At 40.5% G+C, this 21,609-nt stretch overlaps 1 protein-coding gene across 1 annotated transcript; it reads right to left on the bottom strand.

Moving 5' to 3' along the window:
• Positions 1-6,738: 6,738 nt before the first annotated feature.
• On the bottom strand, positions 6,739-14,414 carry LOC129728441 (uncharacterized). Its single transcript, XM_055686883.1, has 3 exons — positions 10,411-14,414; positions 8,939-9,945; positions 6,739-6,746 (listed from the first exon to the last, which is right to left on the bottom strand). Exons 1-3 carry the CDS (start codon positions 14,412-14,414, stop codon positions 6,739-6,741), a joined length of 5,019 nt encoding a protein of 1,672 aa, XP_055542858.1.
• Between the last annotated feature and the right edge of the window lie 7,195 nt (positions 14,415-21,609).

Below are 21,609 nucleotides of genomic sequence, written 5' to 3'. Positions count from 1 at the left end.
TTGTGCTCGATAGTGAATGTTCGTAATAATCTTACGAAGATGATGAGTGTTTCGAATGCGGACTCAATTGGTCGGCCACGGAAGACGAGATGTTTTGCCTCGCTTGTCGTAGAATGCAAGTGTCGGCGTGAACTACTACTCAATTTTGTTTCTGATTGAGCTGAATTTTTGCACAGGGTGTTTTTTCGGGCAGGTGAACATTTTGTATAGGTTTTTATTGGAATGACCATTTTGGTTGGCATTTTGGTGTGCAACCTACACGATGCGGAAAGCGCAAATCCTCACAAGATTGGCCAATATTATTCAATATACCTGGAAGGTTTAAGCAAATCTGCTCGGGAGTATTACCAACTATTTTCCCGTTTAGTTCGGTCGTTGTATGAAAAACCATTTTTCTCCTTTACTGCTGTTTCAATCTTCAAAAACAACCTGAGATGCGTTCGAAAGCGGCGTTGGAAATGGTCATCTGTATTGACGGGTGTTTCCCATAAAAATATTGTTAAAACGCTGGATGGCACCTTCCTCCGTATGGCGGTCAATGTTTGGCTATTTACTAGGCTGAGAGCCACCCCGAATCATTCCAAAAACCATATTCTTAATCGCGTATAAGGAAATTTGTTTTGCGAAATCACTTTCTTCATCACTAGAATCAACCAAATACTCGAAAACAATTTCCGCGTTCTATATTCAAGTTTTTTTTTGGTGGCAAATTTTCAAATATTAATAGCAAACTGTGGGAACCAAGACATCATAGAATACAGAATACAACTAATGAAAGTTCGCCAGCTTTCAGTAGAATAGTCGTTTAAGCCAACGTTGCGGGACGTGCCCAGTTTTACGAAATTACTTTAAATAAACATGTAAGGATGAAAAAATCCATGTACGCACAAGTAAAAAAACCTGCAAAAGAATTATGCTATCGATAGCTTGGGAAAACGGAAACAAAGTTGCGTGAAATGGAGGGAACATTTTATGAAGCAGAAAGAACGTAGATCATTCCGGAAAAGATTGACTGACGGATAGGTTGGTTATTACTAGATACGCAAAAAATATGCGAAATACATCACAAACAAACATTTTGCCAACGCTGGCTAGTGACAGTCTTTAGAAATTGGCAACTGCCGGTGTGAAAAAGAGATAGTGGAATTGGTAATCCCCATTAGCAACGACCGGTGCGAAAATCGGTTTCTATCCAAAATAGCAACGGCCAGCGTTGTGAAAATAGCAACTCAAATGGTAACTCACCGGTGCGCTTGCTCTAAGTAACGAAAAAGAGGTAAACAGAAGCACGTGTTGGGGTCGTGACGTAGATATCCAAAAACACTAAAATGCCATTTAGAATTCTCGACTACTTTGTGATAAGGTCGTATGTCTAAACGTAAACAAAACGAGTGAGAGATGATTTGTGCTTGTGAAGTACAAGGTACTCTCACTCGTTTTGTTTACGTTTAGACATACGACCTTATCACAAAGTAGTCGAGAATTGTGTTCCGCATTGTTTAACGACGCAGGTAGGCGTTTTCAGCCGTAAACTGTCATAACTTGTCAAAATTTCTTGAAAAAAATGTACCGAACATTGATTTTTGGGCATTGTTTTTTGACTTCTACGTCATCACTGTTAACAAAAAAGAAGCCCTTCAAACCCGAGACTCAAACCATCTCCGTACCTTTCTATATTCCACTAGCTGACCCGGCAAACTTCGTCCCGCCTATTTTAGTGTTTAATTTAATAATTTTAAACATTTCAAATTCATTGATTCCTTGCGATTGGATTATATCGGTTAAAAAATGATTGGATTTATCGGAATGACAACATCCTCGACTTTTGGCTTTTGTACATGATCTCTATTCCGGATATTTATTGGGTGCATTTCAGTTATTTTCGTTGTTTTCCAGAAACTGAAAGTGATCATCTTCTAATTCAAAATGGTATCCAGGGTCAATGCTTCTCTACATCATTTCCATATGTAGTAGTATTCGGTTATTTTCGGCTGTTTATTTATAGCTTCTTGCATCATTCTGGGTCCGGTGATACTCATATTGGGTGGTATTTGGTCCTTTGGGCTATTTTTCAGAAACCGGAAGTCGCCATCTTGGATTTCAAAATGGCATTAGGAGACAATTTTTGGCCTCTGAGCGTCAATCTGGTTGAAGAAACACTCATATTGTGTGGTATTTGGTAATTTTCGGCTGTTTTCCAGACACCGGAAGTCGCCTTCTTACAATTCAAAATGTTGTCTGAGGTTGATAGGTCGATTTGTGGCTTCAGTGCATCATAACAATCCCGGAAATACCCATATTGGGTGGTATTTGGTCATTTTCGGCTGTTTTTCAGAAACCGGAAGTCGCCATCTTGGATTTAAAAATGGCATTTGTAAACAATTTCTGGCCTCTGAGCGTCAATCTGGTTAAAGGAACACTCATATTGGGTGGTATTTGGTCATTTGACACTGTTTTTCAGAAACCGTAAGTCGCCATCTTGGATTTCAAAATGGCATTAGGAGACAACTTTTGGCCTCTGGGCGTCAATCTGGTTGGAAAAACACTTACATTGGGTGGTATTTGGTCATTTTCGGCTGTTTTCCAGACACCGGAGGTCGCCATCTTACAATTCAAAATGTTGTCTGAGGTCGATTTGTGGCTTCAGTGCATCATAACAATTCCGGAAATACCCATGTTGGGTGGTATTTGGTCATTTGCCGCTATTTTTCAGAAACGGGAAGTCGCCATCTTGGATTTCGAAATGGTATTTGGAGACATGCCAGAAGAAGGAAGGGTGTCGAAACATTATGGACATGTTTGTTACACCTAAAAACATTCACCTGCCAAATTTGGTTATATTCGCTTGATTGGTTCTCGAGCTGTGCGAAATTTGAGTTACATTTGTATGGGACCCCTCGAACTGGTTTGGACTGGGCTGGACATAATGGTTTGACACCCCTCCCTTGTATGGGAGGGGTGTCAAACCATTATGGATATATTCATTACCCCTAAAAACAATCACCTGCCAAATTTGGTTCCATTTAGTTGGTTAGTTCACGAGATAAGCAGAAATTTGTGTTTCTTTTGTTATGAACCCTTCCCTCACAGAAGAGGGAGGGGAGTCGACCACTATGGACATACTTGTTACCTCTAAAACCATTCACATAACAAATTTGGTTGTATTTGGTTGATTGGTTCTCGAGCTGTGCGAAATTCGTGTTTCATTTGTATGGGGCCCCTCCCTTGTAGAAGAGGGAGGGGTGACAAACCATTAAAGATATATTTGCTACCCCTAAAACCATCCACCTAACAAATTTGGTTCTATTTACTTGGTTAGTTCTCGAGATGTGCAGAAATTTGTGTTTCATTTGTATGAGACCCCTCCCTTCCAGAAGAGGGAAGGGTGTCAAATCAACATGGACATATTTGCTACTTCTAAAAACATCCACATACCGAATTTGGATCCATTTGCTTGGTTAGTTTTCGAGATGTGCAGAAATTTGTGTTTCACTTGTATGGGACCCCTCCCTTCCAGAGGAGGGAAGGGTGTCAAAACAACATGGACACATTTATTGCTTCTAAAAACATCCACATGCCAAATTTGATTTATTTGCTTGGTTAGTTTTCGAGATGTGCAGAAATTTGTGTTTCATTTGTATGGGACCCCTCCCTTCCAGAAGAGGGAAGGGTGACGAGTCAACATGTACATATTTGTTACTCCTAAAAACATCTTCATGCCAAATTTGGTTTCATTTGCTTGGTTAGTTTTCGAGATGTGCAGAAATTTGTGTTTCATTTGTATGGGACCCCTCCCTTCCAGAAGAGGGAGGGGTCTCAAACTATCTTAGTCACCTTTCTCGGCCTCTAAAACCCCTGTATACAAAATTTCACGCCGATCGGTTCAGTAGTTTTCAAGCCTATATGGAACAGACAGACAGATAGACAGACAGATAGACAGACAGACAGACAGACAGACAGACAGAGCTGCATTTTTATATGTATAGATTGCGTTAGAGGCATTCGCCCTGACGGAGTTACGGTGCTGCCACCTTCAAATTGTTCACTCTATGAGTGCAGAGGATGGGAATTTCTTCAAAAGTGAATGTGATAGCAAACATTTTAATATTTTTCCCTAAAATTCGCATACGGGCAGTTCAATGTGTGTGAAGGAGATGATGTAATTCCGTCAGGACGAATAGGTGTGTAGGGTGTGTGTAGTACTGTAACCATTCGTCCTGACGGAATTACATCATCTCCTTCACACACATTGAACTGCCCGTATGCGAATTTTAGGGAAAAATATTAAAATGTTTGCTATCACATTCACTTTTGAAGAAATTCCCATCCTCTGCACTCATAGAGTGAACAAGTTGAAGGTGGCAGCATCGTAACTCCGTCAAAGCGAATACACGAAAGAAATCAATATCAATTTATTTTGGTATCTCGTATAGAGTTCTCCAAGCGAAAATACACGAACACTACGACACGGCCCGCTTTACACTGTAGTTTAAAAATAGTTTATTTGACACGGCACGATACAAATTATGTTTAACTGAGCCAAGTACAGGTTTTTTTATTTCTAAGTTAGCAGGGAAAAGAGGGAGGCCCATTTTTTATATCTCGCGGCCGACTACGAGCTAGTGGGGATTTAAGGTGAGAGGAGGGGAGTTACAATTTTGATTTTAACTATATTGAGTTACAGGATTCATTTATTTGTACATGGCTAAGCAGTGATGTTCCATTTGAGCAGTTTTGGTCTGAGGTGTCTGCGTGAACATGAAGGAGCCGAGTCTTCATTTTAGTGTCTCCACCATGGTGTATCATTTTCATTCATTTTATGACGGGAATTGTAATCTAGCAAATAGATAAAAGAAATCAAATTTTAATTCCAGCGTTTTTTATAAACCCGTATAGCTGTGTCATGTACTGGAGATCACCGCTCCCCAGAATGTCTCTAACGGGTACGTTCGGTTGTTTTCCTCGGGCCCGAAGGGAATCCATAAGCTCGGACCTAACACCACAGTATTCGGTACACGACCAAACAACATGCTCGATGTCATGGTAGCCATCGCCACAAACGCAGTGATTACTGTCTACAAGCCCTATACGAAAGAGATTCGTGTTTAACGTGTAGTGATTGGACATAAGTCTGGACATCACGCGAATGAAGTCCCGACCTACATCCAACCCCTTGAACCATGCTTTCGTCGATACCTTAGGAAAAATGGAATGTAGCCACCGTCCCAGTTCATCTGAGTTCCATGATGATTGCCAACTGTTGAGTGTTCTCTGACGCAAAATGCTATAAAATTCATCATAAGCAATTGGTCTTACATAAATATCGCCATCAATAGCACCCACCTTAGCTAAAGCGTCAGCCTTTTCATTGCCCGGAATGGAACAATGAGAAGGGACCCACGCTAAGGTAACCCGGTAATTTTTATCTGTTAAAGCACTTAAAAACCGCCGTATTTTCCCCAGGAAATACGGGGTGTGCTTCACAGTCTTCATCGATCGCAGAGCCTCAATGGCACTGAGACTGTCTGTGAAGATGAAGTAGTGGTCTATGGGCAGGGTTTCGATGATCCCAAGAGAGTACTGAATAGCAGCAAGTTCTGCGACGTACACGGAAGCAGGAGCATCGAGTTTGTAGGAGGCGGTAAAGTTTTCGTGGAAAACACCGAAGCCAGTGGACTCATCTAGATTAGATCCGTCAGTGTAAAACCTTTTATCACAACTAACATGTTCAAACTTATTGGAAAAAATCTTAGGGATCTCTTGGGGTCGCAATTGATCCGGGATACCAGAAATGTCTTGTTTCATGGTGGTGTCGAAGAATATAGCATTATTAGAAGTATCTAAAAGTGCGACATTGGAGAAATCGTATGAAGAAGGATTAATATCTTGAGCCATATAGTCAAAATATAAAGTCATAAATCTGGATTGAGATTGAAGGTCGACCAACCTCTCGAAATTTTCAATTACTAATGGGTTCATAACTGTGCATCGAATTAGTAACCGGTAAGAGAGATTCCAAAAACGATGTTTCAACGGAAGAATACCCGCTAGCACTTCAAGACTCATCGTATGGGTCGACTGCATGCAACCCAGGGCAATACGCAAACAACGATATTGTATTCTCTCTAATTTTATAATGTGCGTGTTCGCGGCGGAACGAAAGCAGAAACAGCCGTACTCAAGAACTGACAATATCGTTGTTTGGTATAACCTTAGAAGGTCTCCTGGGTGAGCACCCCACCAAGTTCCGGTAATCGTACGAAGAAAATTAATCCTCTGTTGGCATTTTTGTGTCAGATACCTAATATGACAAGCCCAGGTGCATTTAGAGTCGAACCAGACCCCGAGATATTTAGCGACTAAAACCTTAGAGATCGTTTTACCCGTTAGTAGGAGCTGCAGCTGAGCTGGGTTATGCTTTCTAGAAAAAACGACCAGCTCAGTTTTCTCCGGAGAGAATTCGATACCCAGCTTAAGAGCCCATTCAGACAAATTGTCTAAGGTATCTTGCAATGGTCCTTGCAGATCGCTAGCCTCGCTACCAGTAATGGATACAACGCTATTGTTATTCGCGTTACGCGGCCTCCCCGGGCGAAGGTACGGGTTAACAAGGCTTTGTCACCGAACGACAGTTAAATACGCGAGCGGAACCGATAATCAAGGCGGACCAAGACTCCTGTTAGCAACGACTACCTGGCCTTTCCCGTTTCCTGCTAGTTGCCTTACTACAGCGAAGGCCTATGCGTCTGGAAGGGGGAAATAGGTTACGTTCTAAAGGATTTTCTGTATACCAGTAAGGATCACTCTGGCCTGATTAAGTCTTCTAGCTAGTGTCCTCGCTAATGTGGAGGTCTATGCTTCTTGAAGAGAAATCAAAGAGTAATCACTTACTAATATAGGAAGGTTCGGTCCGTCCAATGAAACGACCAAATTCAGACTAACCATAAACTTCGATTTTATTCAATCAAAATTTCCTTATATACTAAATTTACGCTTACAATTCAATATTTACAAATCAATGTATAATACAGTCTTTAAAGTACGGCAGCGCGAGCCACCTGCCTCAAAACGCTGACCCTACGTAATTACTATTTTGTTGCCAATCGTTCTACCTGTGAGTGCATGGCTACTACATGCTACCTGCGGGAGCATTCGATTGAAATTTGATCTTCTGTTTATTTACGTTTTGAGTTTATTGGCGCTGCTCGCGCGGGTTATGGAATTTAATTTTATCGCGGCAGTAACATTCCGGCCCCCGTAACTGAAAAGTTACGCCACCTTATCATCTGTCGTGATAAATATTATAATGCATCTTCATTTATTCTTATAATTGGTTTTGGCCATGGTTTATTTTTTCTGGGTTGAGGTAGTGGATATTGCGATAAGTTAATTTGTTGTCTCCTGGTTTTCTGTTGTTGCAATATATAATATAGAACAGTAACAATTATAGCTAAAAGAATTGTTGTTAGAACAATGATAATTAAAGTAAGCAAATGATGATTGCTTATCGGTTGGATTTTGCCGCTTGATGTGGCTGTAATGTCATCGGTTATGTCTGTATATGCGGCTGTTTGTTTTTCATCTATTTCGTGTGGAATTTCATTTTTAACTTTGAAAAAAATCTTCCTACTTTTTGATTCTCTAGTATTGCTTGAGTATGTTACACTGTTTTTTGAACGAATTTCGCATTCGGGTTCCATATAAATTATTGCTGCGTAATGTGGTGGTGTTGTGGTTGTTTGACCACAATGTATAATTATTTCTCGTGGATTCTGGGCATAATATAATACTACATTAGGATCAGACAATGTTATAATTTCAAAGTAATCGATTTCAAGTTGTTTAATTTTACACATTTCTCGTGGTAGTTTATGCAGCATGGCAGCTACAATGCAATCTGGTTCCGTAAGGAAAGTATTTTGATGAGTCATATAATAACTTTCATTAAGTTTAGTTACATCTTTAGAAATATAAAAGTATTGTTCTTGGTGATTGATTGCTATAAATGAATTATTTATCGTTATGATGGATCTGTTGTAAACTATAGGGATTGGAATAATTCTGAATAGTTCGAATTTCTCTCTATTTATAATGATTGTTTTCATCATTATGTGAAGTGCATCTTTTTTCAAGGTGATTTCATAATGGCTTGCAAATTGTTCTTTTGGAACCATACAATCTTGTGGGATTTTCTCTTCTATTTTGACAAGTATTTGTAGCCTCTCTGTTTCTGGAATAGGATTTCGTTGAACTAATTTATACTTATTTAAAGTGCTTTCGGTAATTTGTCGAACGAGCACTATGGTTTCCAATAACTTTTTTACTGCAATATCAGCTCTTTTTGAATTATATTGGTTTGTTAAATGATCTAACTCTCCCTGAATACTAAGAATTTTTTTGCTGAGTTGTGTTTTCAAAGTGTTTGTTTTTTCGTCTAATGTATTAATGAGATTAGATAACTGATGTAACTTTAGGTTATCTTCATGACGTATTATTTGTAGTTGGTCTTCTAAATCGTCACCTCCGAATACTAAATCTTTCAAAAACCCAAACATGCCTTTGCTGCGTTTCATTCTTTTCATTTTTTCTTGAAACATTGTTTGTATTTCTTCGATGGCAACTACACATTGTTGCTCTACTGCTATTGCTGATTCGATAATGATGTCGTCTTTAATTATTCTTGATATTTTACTTAATGCATTTCCTAAATTTGTTTGCATGGCTTTAATGTGTCTCATATCTTCTAGAGGTTTAATGTTTGTTTCTATTTCTGAGGTCCATAGTCCCCTTTGTACAATACACGTTCCTTCATGGTGAAATATGAGACCGTCCTTGTTGATCGGTTGAATTCTTAGGGGTGTTGCTGGAGATATGATTGATAACAACGTGGTGCTGAGTAGAAGTGCCTTAACCCAACTGCATGGTTTGATCCGCTTACTTCGTTTTGGTGTAGTTCGGGGTGGATGTTTCTTTAGATGTTGGTCTCTTAGTTCCTTAATTTTGTCAATATCCAGTTTATTTCTTTTTCCCCAGTTAGAGAAATTTTCGTCCTCTAGTTTACGTTTCGTATTGATGACCTTGTCGTTGTTTGGATTGGAGTCGTTGCTTTTGTTGTTGTTGATTACGTTGTCCTTGCTGCTAACGTCGTTGTGTATGATCATGACGTGTTCCTCCGGCATGTTCTTTGATGTGAGATGTTGAGCGTCTTCTGGTTTCTCCTTCTGTGTAACGTCGAGAACCGCTATTTTCGTCGCTGCTCTTTTTATAATGCCCTTTTCCGTTTGTATGTCAGCCTTTCTGACTTGTCCATCTTTATCGGGGTATGTTTTTATTATACGCCCCTTCAACCATCTTCCAGCTGGTACGTTGTCGTCTGTGATGATGACGATATCGTTTTCTTCAAGTGGAATGATCTCCTCGGTCCATTTGTTTCTTTTTATTAATGTTGGGAGGTATTCTGTTTTCCAACGATCCCAAAAGAGTTGTCCGTAGTGTTGCGCTAGCTTCCATTGTTCTTTATTAAATCCATCTACTGTTGGTGCAATTGGGGATACATGTTCTCCTGCTCGTCCGATCAACATGTGAAACGGTGTTAGAACTTCATCGTCGAACGTTTCGAGCGGTATATGAGTAAGCGGTCTGGAATTTAGCAAAAACTCTGCCTGGATGAGGCCGGCTCTTAGTAGTTCTGGTGTAGGCCTTTTACAACTCTTAAACATATTTTTCAAGGAAGTCTTTATGATTTTTATTGAACGTTCCCATGCACCGCCGAAATGTGGTGCTGCGGGTGGGTTAAATGACCATTGTATTTCGAGTGCTGCCGATTGTCCTTTCTCCATCGTGGTGTTTATCTTATTCGCCCATGCTTGTAGCTCTTTTATTTCATTCCAGGCACCTATAAAGTTTGTGCCGTTATCGCTGTACATATGGGACACCTTTCCTCTTCTGTTTTGAAAGTTTTTGAAACATGTTAGGAAACTGTCGGTATCTAATTTTTCGGCCATTTCAATGTGTGCTGCTCGGCTCGACAAGCAGGTGAACAATACTCCCCAGCGCCTTTCTATGGATCTATGGACTCTTACTTCGAATGGGCCGAAGTAATCCACATCTGTATGTGTGAACGCATGTAAATATGGTTTTGCTCTAAAGTCGGGTAGCGCCGCCATCAGTGGTGGATTAGGTTTCGTTCTCCAGATGATGCATTGTTGGCAGTGTGTTTTAACATTTTTCAGCACGGCGCGTACTGCTAGAATCCAATATTTGGTTTGAAGTGCCCCGATTACTGTTTCATCTCCGTGGTGAAGGTATTTTTCGTGGTATGATCTCACAAGGAGATGGGTAATGTGGTGTTTTTGAGGAAGGATTATTAACTGTCTGGCCGAGTTTTTCAATGCGGCTAAGTTTTCTAACCGTCCTCTGCTACGCATGACGCCATTCTCGTCCAGCACTGGTCGCAGGCTTGATAAAGGACCTTGCTTGGTTAATTGTTTATTTTTAATTAGGTCCATCATTTCGACAGGAAATGCTTCCCATTGTGCCTTTTTGTAAAGCGTATTTTCGACGATGTCTCGATCATTTCTGTTTATAGCTTTTATGAAATGTTTCCTTTCTGCGATCCAATTGACAAATTTCTTTAGTATACATAGGTGTTGAACTAGTTTCCAGTAATTTGAGTAGCGGTTTTCTCGTATGAAATCATATTGCTGTATTTCTGTTGTTATATGTAGTGCTAATATATCCTTAGATTCTTCTGAGGTTTCTTCAATTGGTTTTTGCGTAGGCCAGTTGTTTTCCTGAAGATGCAGGAATCCAGGTCCATTTATCCAAATAGATTTTCTTTTCACTTCCTTCGTTGCTTCGTCAGCTGGGTTTTGCAGCGATGGGACCCAACGCCACTGTTGTACGGTTGTTGTGTCTAAAATTTCTCCTATGCGGTGAGCCACGAAAGGCTTATATTTACGATGATCAGATCGAATCCATGCTAAGACTGTTTGCGAGTCAGACCAATATATTTTTTTTGATATTGTCGGACGTATTTCATTTACTATTGTTTCTGCTAGCCGGGAGCCTAGCACAGCTGCTTGCAACTCTAATCGTGGTATTGAAAGTGTTTTAATAGGTGCTACTCTCGATTTAGCTGCCACAAGGCTAACGGTATTTCCGCATTTTATGTCAATTACTGCGGCAAACGCATTTTCACTTGAATCTACGAAAGTGTGAAGTTCTAGAGGTACTCCGATTTTTATGTGAAGACTTCTTGGGATTTTTAGATTTCCCATCAGTTTTAACGTACTGATCCAATTTCGCCATCGGGGCAGAATGCGTGACGTGATTGTGTCGTCCCATTCCATCGATTCCTTATGTAATTCTTGGAGGATTATTTTTCCTTCTATAATTTTGTGCGATATTAATCCGAGCGGGTCATAGATACTCATCACGAATGATAGTACTTCTCTTTTTGTCGGTGTGTTTAACGTTTTTAATGCTTCTGCATTTAGTTTATCCAACCTTAGTTGGTAACTAAAATAATCGTGTTGTGTATTCCAGTGTAGCCCTAGGACCCTTTCTACGTGAGACTCTTTGTCAGTTATATCTTTCTTGTTTGAATCCATTAACCGGTTTTCGGGGAGTGAGTGAAGTAACTCGCGTTTGTTTGATATGAAGTTTCTTATGAAGAAACCTCCCTTTTCGTGAATTGTTATAACATCGTTGACTGTCTGAACTGCTTCATCTTGGGTGTGGAAGCTGTCTAGGTAATCGTCGACGTAGTGTTGTTTTACTATAGCGGTTGCTGCGGCGGGATGAGTTTTTTCGAATTTTCTCGCATTAAAATTTTTTACTATTTGAGCGCAGGCCGGTGAACAGGTGGCGCCAAATATCATGACCATCATGACGTATACTTCTGGTGGTTTTGATGTATCACAATCTCTCCATAAGAAGCGTAGTACGTGCTGATCTTCTGGACGAATTCTTACTTGATGAAACATTTCCTGGATGTCACCGCTTATCGCTATGTTTCCTTCTCTAAAACGTAGTAATATTCCGAAGATCGATGTTGTGGCGTCCGGCTCCGGTAAAAGGGTTGAGTTTAATGAGACACCCTTAACTTCTGCTTTGGCGTCAAACACTAATCTTGGTTTGTTCTTGTTTTGATTTATGACGATAAAGTGTGGTAGATAGTAAACTTTGTTTGTAGGTGTAAGTAATTCTGCTGGTGTTAATTTTCTGGCATATCCTTTCGCAACGTACTCTTTAAAGTTAAGTATGGCCCATTGCTTGAGTTTCTCATTTTTCGCAAGCATTTTCTCTGACAGAGTTAATCGTCTTAAGGCGTTTTGGTAAGTGTCAGGGAATTTGACATCGTCCTGTCTGAACAGCATTCCAATTTCATATCTATTCCCTAGATATTTCAGTGTGTCGTTGATTATTTCTTCAACTCTTTTGTCCTCCTTACCCTTTGGCAGACTTTCGACTGTTTTGACTCCAAAATCTTCTGTGCTGAGATACCGCATCATCATGTTTCGCATCTCGTCATTTTCCTGTATTGCCATGACATAGTCTTGTGCGATATTCAACTTGAGGTTACCAAAGAGAAACCATCCTAGTTTGGTTCTCATAGCCATAGGAGAATTCTCGTCTAACATTCTTCTGTCCATAGGCATTAGTAGATGCGCGTTGTCGAGACCAATTAGTATTGATGGTCGTGCTACCGTATAGCTTTCAATGGGTAAGTCTTTCAGATGATCGTATTGTTTTTTCATAGCATCCATGTCTAGAGATTGAATTGGTAGCTGGAGGTTGTCAATTGTTCTTACGCCCTTCAGGATAAATGGTTTCTTTGAAGGTCCGACGAGTGTAACTTGTACCTGCCTGCTGTTCGATTGCTTGGTGACGTTTTGCGTCCAGGTGAGTTTGAGAAGATTCGAGCGTCCCTTTAGGCCGAGATCATCAGCAATTTGTTCCTCGATTAAAGTTAGTGATGAGCCGGCGTCTAAGAAAGCAAACGTATTTACTTCCTTTCCCTTGTTTCTAAGTGTTATGGGAATAATTTGGAAATAAATATTATTTCTGAATGTTTGATGGTGATTTGTAGTTCCAGAGTTAGAAGATGAAGCGTTTTCTGTGGTTACAAGCTTTTCTACGATTTCTTCTTTCGGCGTCGTCATCATTTTGTTGGCCTTGTCTACGTTTTTCTTATTTCTCGGATGTAGCCATCTACTATGTTTTTCCTGGCATTTATCGATGTCACATGTTCTAGCACGTTCGCAATCTTTCATTAGATGGTTTGCTCCTAGACACCCAAAGCAAAGTCGTTTTTGTGTAACAATTTTTCTCCTTGCTTCCGTGTTCATTTTTTTGAATGTATCACATTCATAGACTTTGTGGTCCTTTTCGCAAAATGGACATTTGTTGTAGAACTTTTTCCGGTTATCTTGGTGAATGTTTACTCTTGACTTCCTTTCAGAGTTCTCGATCGAAGGGTTAACCATCCTCTGAATTTTGGCGAGTGGTTTTATCAATTCATTCAGTATTTTTAAATCTGGACAATGAATGTTTTCTTTGCTCAATTCTTCAGCCCACTTTATTTGAATATTATAGGGCAATTTCTTTACTATAGTATCGACCAAACGAGGGTCGTTCAGATATTGAGCACAATTGATTACATTTATTGTACTCACGAGATTATCCAGTGCATCTGCTATTTCTAATAATGCACTTTTATTCTCCTTACGAATTTTTATTAGTTCGTGGAGAAGTTCGTTATAAATCGCTTCTGGTCGACCGTATGTTTCTTCTAGTCTTTCGATTATTTTCTTGACATTCTCCGGGTCGATCAGCAGTTGACTCACAGTTTTTGCGGCATTTCCACGCAGAACCTTCTGCAGCCGGTTTAAGTTTTCAAGATTAGTAAAAGCTCCTGCTTTTGTGGTTTCTTCGTATGTTTTCTTAAATTTTGGCCAATCTTTTGGCGCGCCATCAAACCTAGGCAAGTCAGCCAGAGCTTGCCTTTTCAGGTAGATTGTCCAATCTTCGTTTTGATTGGGTTGGGCCAGACTGATATCTGGAGTTGGTTCGGGTTTAACTTGGAGCTGCTTAACGAGAGCCTCCATAGTTTTCTGATGAATACGCAATATTTCTTCGGTTGTTGTCGTTCTTTCCGACGATGGTGTTCGTTTGCCTTTGGCTTGGGCTTCCAATTTCTTAAGTTTTTCTTCCATCTTTTGCTGATTTTCTGCAATCTCGTAGCATTTTTGGCATGTCCAGTAGTCCTCACTTCTCGGTGGGTCCTTCAGTCCCACACATGCCAAGTGGAACCAACGGTCACATTCGCAGCATTCCACAAGTACACCTTTCTCGTCGGATTCGATGCACATCCGACAGTGCCCATTCGGGTTATCCACAAACTTAACCATTTTGTTAATGTTAGGTTTTATTTCAAGTGTCCGTCACACTACCGATACCGCGCACGATCGAGTTAATAGAGTTTGAGTTCACTTGCTCCTCTCTGGAGCCACCATATGTTATTCGCGTTACGCGGCCTCCCCGGGCGAAGGTACGGGTTAACAAGGCTTTGTCACCGAACGACAGTTAAATACGCGAGCGGAACCGATAATCAAGGCGGACCAAGACTCCTGTTAGCAACGACTACCTGGCCTTTCCCGTTTCCTGCTAGTTGCCTTACTACAGCGAAGGCCTATGCGTCTGGAAGGGGGAAATAGGTTACGTTCTAAAGGATTTTCTGTATACCAGTAAGGATCACTCTGGCCTGATTAAGTCTTCTAGCTAGTGTCCTCGCTAATGTGGAGGTCTATGCTTCTTGAAGAGAAATCAAAGAGTAATCACTTACTAATATAGGAAGGTTCGGTCCGTCCAATGAAACGACCAAATTCAGACTAACCATAAACTTCGATTTTATTCAATCAAAATTTCCTTATATACTAAATTTACGCTTACAATTCAATATTTACAAATCAATGTATAATACAGTCTTTAAAGTACGGCAGCGCGAGCCACCTGCCTCAAAACGCTGACCCTACGTAATTACTATTTTGTTGCCAATCGTTCTACCTGTGAGTGCATGGCTACTACATGCTACCTGCGGGAGCATTCGATTGAAATTTGATCTTCTGTTTATTTACGTTTTGAGTTTATTGGCGCTGCTCGCGCGGGTTATGGAATTTAATTTTATCGCGGCAGTAACAGCTATCGTCTGCAAGTTGCCTTAGCGTGCATGAATTTGCAAGACATTCATCGTTGTGATTGACGTAAAAATTATATAAGAGAGGACTTAAACATGAGCCCTGGAGGAGGCCCATGTAACTAATTCGGGAAGTTGTCAAATCGCCATGTGAGAAATACATATACTTTTCTGACAACAAATTGAGCAAAAAGTTATTCAAATTTGGTGAAAGTCCCAGCGAATGAAGTTTCGCGCTTAAAACTTCTACAGAGACAGAGTCAAAAGCCCCCTTAAAATCCATGAACGCAGAAGCCATTTGCTCTTCTCGAGCAAAGGCTAGTTGAATTTCAGTAGAAAGCAACGCTAGGCAATCGTTCGTCCCTTTGCCCCGGCAAAAGCCAAATTGAGTATCTGAAAGTAACCCGTTTGTTTCGACCCATTTGTCTAACCGTAAGAGGATCATTTTCTCCATTAATTTCCGGAGGCAAGAGAGCATCACAATCGGCCTATATGAATTGTGATCAGAGGCAGGTTTTCCGGGTTTCCGAATAGCAATGACTTTTACCTCCCTCCAGTCATGCGGAACATTATTTAGCTCAAGAAACTTGTTGAACAAATTCAACAAGCGTCTTTTTGCAGAGTCGGGTAGATTCTTCAACAGGTTGAATTTTATTCTATCTAACCCTGGAGCCTTATTGTTGCACGACAGGAGAGCCATTGAAAATTCCAACATCGAAAATGGAGGCTCTTCCGTAGTTACTAATAACGCGTCGCGAAAGGTTTTCCGTTCCGGTACAGAGTCCGGACAGACCTTTTTGGCAAAATCGAGTATCCAGCGATCTGAATACTCCTCACTATCATTCGAAACGTCACGGTTCCGCATGCGCCTGGCGGTATCCGAAAAAGTGCTCATCGCTGTTTCCCTCGACAACGCGTTTACGAACCGCCGCCAGTACCCGCGTTTTTCCGCCTTTACTAAGCTCTTCATCTGCCTGCCCAGTGCCTCGTACTTTCGAAGCAGGTTGATAGTGCCGTACTCCCGGTAGTCCTTATACGCCGCGGACCTTCGCGGCACATGGTACAGCTCAGAGCACTCATTGTCCCACCATTTGTTGGGAGGGCGCTGCCTAATCGTTACCCCGGGTATCGGTTTCGTCTGAGCTTGAGTCGCGGCGTCGATTATCAAGCCAGCTAAGAACGCGTATTCTTCCTCCGGAGGAAGTTCCTCGTGAGTCTCGACAGATTGCGCTATAATAGACTCATAACACTTCCAATCAATATTACGTGTAAGGTCGTAGGAAATATTGATTGGGTTCGGGGGAGTTGAACCATTAGCAATTGATATAACGATTGGAAGATGATCACTACCGTGGGGATCGTTGATTACTTTTCACTGGCAATCTAACGCTAGTGATGTCGAGCAGAGGGATAGGTCAAGCACACTTTCACGTGCTGGAGGATTAGGTACACGTGTCGCTTCCCCAGTATTCAAAACTGTCATATTGAAGTCGTCGATCAAGTTACAGATTAAAGAAGATCGGTTGTCGTCGTACAGCGACCCCCATAGCGAACAGTGAGAGTTAAAATCTCCCAAAATCAAAAAAAGAGCGGGAAGCAATTCTGCTATATCAAGGAGTTGCGTCTGTTCAATCCGCGCGGATGGGGGAATATATAATGAAACAAGGCAAAGGTCTTTTCCATTTATATTCGTTTGAATGGCAACAACTTCAATATTCGAGATCGAGGGGAGGTCGATTCTGAAAAAAGGATAGCACTTTTTGATCCCTAAATCAAAACAAAATTCCTAACCTCTTTCGACGTATTAGTCATCGAAAGATACGATAGCTGAAATGAGGGGCCAAGTTGCTGTGAGTTGCTTCAAATAGGTTTTCACTGTAGGGAGAAGGGCAAGAATATTTTGAAGGGGATCTGGTATGTTGAATGTTTTGAATATCCAGTCCACAATATCAGAGAATTTTATGAACCCTGTTTCTTTTATGTCTTCTGATCGAGAAATGGGTGCACGAGGGGTTTTTGGTGCCCCAGGAAGCGGTGGGTACTCATGGTTTGATTGTAAATTAAAACCGGGGGGTACTTGCTTCGGTTTTTCTTCACCGCTTCCTTTTTGTGTTGTCTTATTGGTCATTCCGCTAGGGGTTATCTTACGACCTTTGCGAGAAAGATTAGGAGAGTTGAGCATTCTCCTCTTCCTAGATCCCTCTGGCAAGGCATAAGAACACCCTTCGACGGGGTCGTCAGATGTACCCTCATCGGTTGGCAAAAAGGAAAAGATGTTTCCTGTCGAGGGTGGCTCAGCCCTCTTAAGCATTTCTGCAAAAGAGCGCTTTGATCGTTCCTTAAGGGAACGCTTAATTTTTTCCTCGCGCTGTTTGTACGCGGGACACGCCGAAAGGTCATGCCGAGTTCCCTCGCAGTAAAGACACTTTTCAGTATCCTCACTGCAAGCGGTCTCAGCATGATTGCCTCCGCACTTGCGGCAGCGTGCCTTGTTGCAGCAGTAGGTGGCTGTATGACCTAACTGCTTGCAGTTTTGGCAATGCATGACCCGCGGTACGAACAGGCGTACAGGCAGACGAACCCTGTCCAAAAAGATGTAGTTCGGCAGTGCGGATCCGGCGAATGTTACACGGAAGGAGTCCGAAGGGAGGAATTTCTTCTTCCCTTCTTCGATGGATACTGAATGCAATTGCTTGACATCCAGTATCTTTACTTCTTGAATCAGGAGGTTCTTGAAGCAGCCAACCCCGTGACGCAAAATGTCATCGACCGTGAGGCTTCCTTCGGTAACCACACCGTCGATCTCCACGTCCTTGGCAGGGATGTACACGCGGTACTTTCTCGTGAAGAGCTCGTAGCTAGCAATTGCGTTTGCTTGCTTCAAGCTACTCACGACAACTCGCAGTTTGTTCGGTCTAACCTTTGTAATTTCGGTTACGTCCGAAAACTGTTTTGCCAGGTCCTTGCCTATTTGTTTTATGTTAAGAGGCTTCTTTATGAGTCTAAAGAAAACTACGAACGGACCTTTCGAAGCATCTGGGTAAGCTTTCACCCGTGTTGCCGGTACCCTTGGTACGGGGCTAGGTAGCGGGGAAGGTAGAGGGGAATTGATGGGGGAGATCTCAATCTTTCCCCATTTGTTTCCACATCCAGGAATAGTTGCACCTGCATGTCGTCCATTTTGCGGGAGCGTTACGCTCTACCGCACACAAACGATAAATATTCGAATGTGGGGGGGGGGGATCAAGTAGTTGATATTAAATTTTAAAAACAATTTTTCAAACTACAATGGATCAAAAAAAAAAAGACAGTAATACTAATACTAATAACAATAGTAATAATAGTAATAATAATAATAATAATTATAACAATAATAATAACAATAACAATAATAATTATAATAATTATAATAATAACAATAATCATAATAATATTAATAATAATGATAAAAATTCTAAAGTGAATACTTCACCGAACGTCTAAGTCACGACCTCACGGCTGATAGTTGGATTAATCGAGTGTCTCCGCAGAACAAACAATGACGATCCAGCTTCGTGTTGTGACACAGTGGCCGTATCTTACACTCGACCTTGTAGATGCCACTTGTAGTTGACTTCCACTCGCTCGATCGTATGTTGGTCCGTGCTGCTAGCGGGGTAACAGCGGTGCGGGCGAATTATTCTTGCTGATGTATCAGCTGCGTATCAGATCACTGGCGGGGTAGCCTGCCCCTACCAGTGTGCAGAAGATGTTTCTGCCGATAAACTGCAGGCTATTGTTATCGCGCAGCACAAGAACTGACCGACAAAAAAAAAAAACACCCGTACGATAACTCGTCAAATCAAACGGAGATAAACAATTTGCGTCTAATCAAGACGAAAGCAAAACAACGAATGACGCTCACGCTTTACACTGTGTATTGAAATTTGTGAGAGTGGGAATCAAACTCGGTAGTTTTTTTATCCTCTCTTTCAGATGACAGTTCTCACAGGTGACAAAAAAATCTTACAGCTAACAAAGAAAAATCGAATACATCGCATGAATACAAACGCGCCTGGAGAATTCTATTGCTGAAAGAATTACACTGGTCAACACGAGAGCTCAAACTTGAAAAAAAAAATAGATTACACTAAGGTCGCTTTTTACGCGGTTTTTACGCGGATTTCGGAATTTACACGTTTTTTTTACGCGGATTCAATCGGATTGCAGAATTAACGCTGTTTTTTCACGCAGATTTCGGAATTTACGCGGTTTTTCTACGCGCATTCCGGAATTCACGCGGTTTTTTTATGCGGATTCCGGAATTTACACGGTTTTTTCACGCGACTTCAATGCGACTTTAGTGTATAGTGTTTAAACCATTCCTGTGAATTTTGGAAAGACAAGGTTAATAAGTATGTGTGTGAATGTGTGTATGCACCTGTTTGTTTATTGACTTTACTATGCTGAAAAATAATAATGATAATAAAATAATGATGTAAACAATAATAAAAAGAGTAATAATTATCATAATAACAATAATAAAAATAAATACAACAATAAAATATCAACAACAAATTCTAATCAATAAACAAAAACAAACATACCGACTATATAATATGTACTTAGCTTTAAACACGGAGAACTGTAATGCCTTAATCAAATTTCATTGTGTTGGTGAATTTAACACATATCTAGATATCTAAACCCAAAGTTTCATTATGAAACTCGGAATAAAATCGTGAAAATTATCATGAAAAAAGAGAAAGAGAAAAAAAAATATGAACGATGTTGTCGGTAAAGAAACAACTTTGCAGATTAGCACATATAAGAACTAACAGTAAAAAGTGAAGAATTTCATTTCACTTTTAAATGCAGTCCACTCATAAATGCAGGAGTAACACCGCCAGAAAAACAAGTAAAAGTATTAATTCTTTTTAATTGAACATACATGACAGAATATGAGTTTAATTGTAATCTGCTCATATTTATTTCGATTAGAACATTCTGTTTTTCTTTATATTAATAGATGCTACAATCTTCGCATCTTTTTTGTGTTTATTCGTAACATGGAAATAAAATACTTGTGACATTGAAAGGTTTCGTTAGCTTATCTTATAAGTGACAAAATATCATGTGGAACTGTAATGCATTTATGGATATACACAAGAAAAGAGCTTGCACTAAGTGGTCTGGTCCACGTGTGAGAAAAATTCTTTAGAACTATTGTTAATTGATATTGCCAAGAAATTTTCTCACATAGGAGATTGCCGAGATCAGAGTAGAAAAGACTACAACATAGGGTATCTGACTCTCATCATCTCCCTTAGCTCCCACCCGGCAGCACGCGCCCTTAGCTGTCAAAACTCTCCTACAATAGCTTTTTGGTCCAATCTTAGAATTCCGTAAAGCTATAAGAACCCGAGATAGGAGCTCAACCACCAAGCCCAAGGAAGTTACAGTTAAGTTAAGTGCTGTCAGTGTGATGAAATTTGGCTTTTCTGGATAAACAACAAAATTTACTTCGCTGGATGAATTGCTGGTTACAGCACGGCAAAATCCAGCGAAATTTCGCTGGTTTTCAGCAAAAATAAGTGAGTGAGTTAGTAAAAAATTGGCTGAGTTCGGTAAAAGAAATTTAATGTGCAGATGCTATTGTTAACGTTTGCATTAAGAAAAATGGACAAAAGTTGCCTATTTTTCATGGGTTTACCTTCACACGCACTGACGCAAATACTTATGCAGCAATGCAGCATCAATCATAATAATCCATGAGGCAGCAAAAAAAATCGACCGCTCTATCAGTCGAACTATAATCGTGATGGCGAAACAGTGAGGCCTTTAACGCCAACGCGAAACAGTGACGCCAACGCGAGCGATCGGACGAGATTCTTGCCGTAGGTTAATGAACAGCTCTACTTAGGCTGTTCATTAATCTACGGCAAGAATGTCGCCCGATCGCTTGCGTTGGAGTTCGGCATGTTCCAGGCCTGTTCAAAGAATGGTACCCCGCCGCGTCATAAACGGACATCGTGCGGCACTTTGTGGAAAGGCCGCTCGCAAGGGCGTAAAATTTTTTGCAAAAAAGCTAATATAATTATCTTCTATGGGAAATTCATCACACTCATTTATTTGTCTTAGTTTTTTTCTCTATCACCATCCGAAAAACATCCATTCTTTGCGTCTGCAAAATCACCTTGCTTTCAACAATATCGCCCATTTTTTTCTAACAGTGCGTCGGTTTTTTTGTTTTGTTTTTCTTGTTTTTTCCTTATAATCAATAAAAAATATTAAAATCTCAATTTTTTTTTTATTTATCGGTTTGTTTACACTGTAATGACTATGCATCGATGATTTATAAAGTAAAGCATGCATTTTCAATTACTTAAAAGTAGGGAGTCAATTTGACGCATGATTATTTTTTTACGCAC

The sequence above is a fragment of the Wyeomyia smithii genome, chromosome 3, assembly GCF_029784165.1.
Source record: "Wyeomyia smithii strain HCP4-BCI-WySm-NY-G18 chromosome 3, ASM2978416v1, whole genome shotgun sequence".
NCBI classification, from domain to species: domain Eukaryota; kingdom Metazoa; phylum Arthropoda; class Insecta; order Diptera; family Culicidae; genus Wyeomyia; species Wyeomyia smithii.
Note: the sequence above shows the minus strand (reverse complement) of the source record. Positions and strands in the feature narration are given on the sequence as shown.

Coding starts and splice junctions, on each gene's coding strand:
- LOC129728441 (XM_055686883.1), bottom strand. CDS start 14,414: ATGGTTAAGTTTGTGGATAACCCGAATGGGCACTGTCGGATGTGCATC. Junction 9,946..10,410: donor GTCATGCGTAGCAGAGGACG/GTTAGAAAACTT, acceptor CTTTCAAAACAG/AAGAGGAAAGGTGTCCCATA.